Source organism: Canis aureus, chromosome 18 (genome assembly GCF_053574225.1).
Source record: "Canis aureus isolate CA01 chromosome 18, VMU_Caureus_v.1.0, whole genome shotgun sequence".
Taxonomy (NCBI): Eukaryota; Metazoa; Chordata; class Mammalia; order Carnivora; family Canidae; genus Canis; species Canis aureus.
The window spans coordinates 58,445,145-58,448,277 of NC_135628.1; the positions used below are offsets into that span (position 1 = coordinate 58,445,145).

The window sequence follows — 3,133 nt, forward strand, 5'->3', positions numbered from 1 at the left end:
TCCAATGGCATGCATGCTTTGTGGAAAGCAGACAGTGGCTATCGAAAACTCAACTTTATTCCAACTCCAACTCAAGCTATCCACTGTTCAGAACACGTATACTTTCCAAAAAAAAAAAAAGGCTAACTTCTCAAAATCCTGCAGTCAGCTTTTCAAATCCCAAGAATACCCCACTTTTGCTTGCTGGCATGTGAATGACTTGTTAAGTTTCCAATATGTAAATCTTGAGGTAATGATAATGTTTTGTATTCTTTTCTTCAAATTGCATGAGGCAAATGAAATTTCTTTAGAAGGTGGATACACTTCCTGAGGACAAACACTTGCCCAGAGTTTTCTTTAAAGCCCTGCTAACATCCTTGTTCCTGAGGCTATAGATGAGTGGGTTGAGCAAGGGTGTGAGGATAGTGTAGAAGGCAGATACGGCCTTGTCCTTCTCAGGAGTATGGTAAGAGTGAGGCAACACATAGGTGTACATGGCAGCACCATAAAAGAGGCTGACAACCACCATGTGTGAGGAGCAAGTGGCCACCGCCTTTCGCCTTCCTTCTGCTTCATTCATTCTATAAACAGTGATGAGAATCCTTGTATAAGAGGCTGAGATGACAGAGAAAGGGATGAGGAGCATCATGATGCAGCAGACATACATGGCTGTTTCATAGGTTGATGTGTCAGTACAGGAGAGCTTCAGAAGAGCAGGGACCTCACAGAAGAAGTGATTGATTTCTCGAGAGGCACAGAAAGGGAACTGCATGGTCACTGGAGTGAGCAGGAAGCCATCTATGGACCCTCCCAGCCAGGCTGCCACCACAATTAACAAGCAGACCTTTCGACTCATAAGGACAGGGTAGCGCAGAGGGTTGCAGATGGCTACATAGCGGTCATAGGACATTAATCCTAAGAGGAAAAACTCAGCCCCTGCCAAGGTCAAGTAAATGAAGTGCTGGGAAGTGCATCCTGCAAAGGATATGGCCCTCTGGCCCACTATCTGGTCAACCAGCATCTTTGGCACAATGGTAGAAATGTACAAGATATCCATAAGGGAGAGCTGGCTGAGCAAGTAGTACATGGGGGTGTGGAGGTGGGAGTCCATGTGGATGAGAATGATCATGATGGTGTTGCTGGCTATGGAGATGACAAAGACCAAGAGGATGAGGGCAAAGAGAAGCCAGGGAAAACGGGTGTTGCTGAACAAGCCCAGGAGAACAAAGTCAGCATACATGGAATAGTTGCCCAGCTCCATGGCTCTGTGAGTTATACTAAAATGACATGGATATGGTAGAGAAATTTGGGCACAGAAGATAAATAGTTGGTTTATTTAAAACATTATGATGGACAAAATCAAGACAAATCATCACATCTCATCTTGTAATTTCCCCCTTTTCCTAATATTTGGGACCATGGGTTGCTTTGAGATAGTAGTCTTTACCTTTGAGCCCTAAGATTGATCTATCCCATTCATGAAGCTCAAAAATTTCAACTTCCTGGAAGAACATTCTCTGAAGAATTATGTATGCCACACCATACAACCACTCCCTCAAGGATGATAGACTTGATTCACCATTACTTTTAAACTTAGAGGTCATGGTGAAACAATTTTATGTTCTTTGGCTCAAGAATATGAATTAATTAATTCCTTCATTTATTTAAGAAAAACATATTTTTGCCTTTCTTTTTGCTAAAACATAATCTTACAGTGAGGAAAATACATATACAAGAGAAAAATTTAGACTTGTCTGATTTAATAAGAATGGAGCAGTGGGAAAAGAAAGGACAAAATTCCCACTATATATATATATATATATATATATATATATATATATACTAAATATATATAATATGTATGTATATTATATTTCTCTCCCTACATTAGGGTCTAGTTTTCACAGTCAAAATTCAATTTGAAAACCATTGATTAAGAGAACATAATTTGCCTGATGGTTACCAGAGGGAAGGATGGTTACAGGGGTGGGGGGAGGGAGATGGGTGAAATAGATGATGGTGACTAAACTGTTGAGCATCACGTGTCATATAGAAGTGTTGAATCACTAAATTTTACACCTGCAACTAATATTACACAGTATGTTAACTAACTGGAATTTAAGTAAAAAAAAAATTTAATTACCTCTGTGGCTTCTTTCAGATTTCTGCTGGAGAGTACTTCCCTTTTCCCAGAATATGGTGGCTCTAAGTATTTCCGTCTGATTGAGTCACCCAGAATTGGATACACTGCAAATTATAAAGAACTGAACAAAACATTAAGTGTAACAGTAAATAAGAAAAAAAAAAAAACAACAACAAAACGTGATGTTACCTCAATACACATTCACCTGTCAATAGCAGTAAGAACACATTAACAACAGTGTTTTCTGCTTAGTGATTCATATATATTGTTAATTAGTGTATTTAACAACCCTATGGAATACTACACCACTGCTTTATACATCCTACTCGTGAAAAAAAAATGAGACTGAGGTTAGGAGACATTCTCAGGAGCACATGGCTTTAGTTTACCAGTGGCAGAATAATTACTCTAAGCTTTTTTTTTTTCAATAAGCCTAAGTAGAGATCAATTTATTCATTCCAAAAATATTTCCTGAGGCACATTGTGTGAGTGAATTTTAAATTCTGAAAGGACCTAAAGGACTGTACAAGTCTCCCACCTTCAAGGAGACTAGAACTGAAGCACAGAAAGAACGGCTACAGTATGTATTACTGTAGGTGCACTAGAAGAATGTTTTTTTATTAAAACCTTTGGGATTTTGACTTCTCTCTGCCTGATGTATAATGGAGATCATGAAGAGAGCAGGGAAGAGGGCAATAGGAGCTAAAAATCTAGCAGCTAGTTCATGAGAAGTTCATATCAGGTCCCCCTGTATATTTCACCAAAACTGTCACAACAGATAGATCTGTAACTATATAAAGTAAATTCTCAGTAGAATTTTATTAATGAGGTCTACATCATATCTTTACAGATTTTTGCTTTCTCTTTCTTGAAATAATTGTTAGTTTACATCAAAGCTTTCACCAACTATTTCTTAATGTGAGTCCTTGTTCTGTTTCTGTCTTTATTTTTGTCTCCGTTGTGTTCAAACACTGGGGAAATTAAAAGCAGATATTTAGAGGCAATCCAGAA

General features: G+C 38.3%; 1 protein-coding gene across 1 annotated transcript; it reads right to left on the minus strand.

Moving 5' to 3' along the window:
• Window positions 1-286: 286 nt before the first annotated feature.
• Window positions 287-1,240, minus strand: LOC144288390 (olfactory receptor 2T27). The gene has a single exon (XM_077855899.1). It carries the CDS (start codon window positions 1,238-1,240, stop codon window positions 287-289), a length of 954 nt encoding a protein of 317 aa, XP_077712025.1.
• Between the last annotated feature and the right edge of the window lie 1,893 nt (window positions 1,241-3,133).

What these genes read in the sequence shown, in the direction of transcription:
- LOC144288390 (XM_077855899.1), bottom strand. Translation starts at nt 1,240, where the DNA reads ATGGAGCTGGGCAACTATTCCATGTATGCTGACTTTGTTCTCCTGGGC.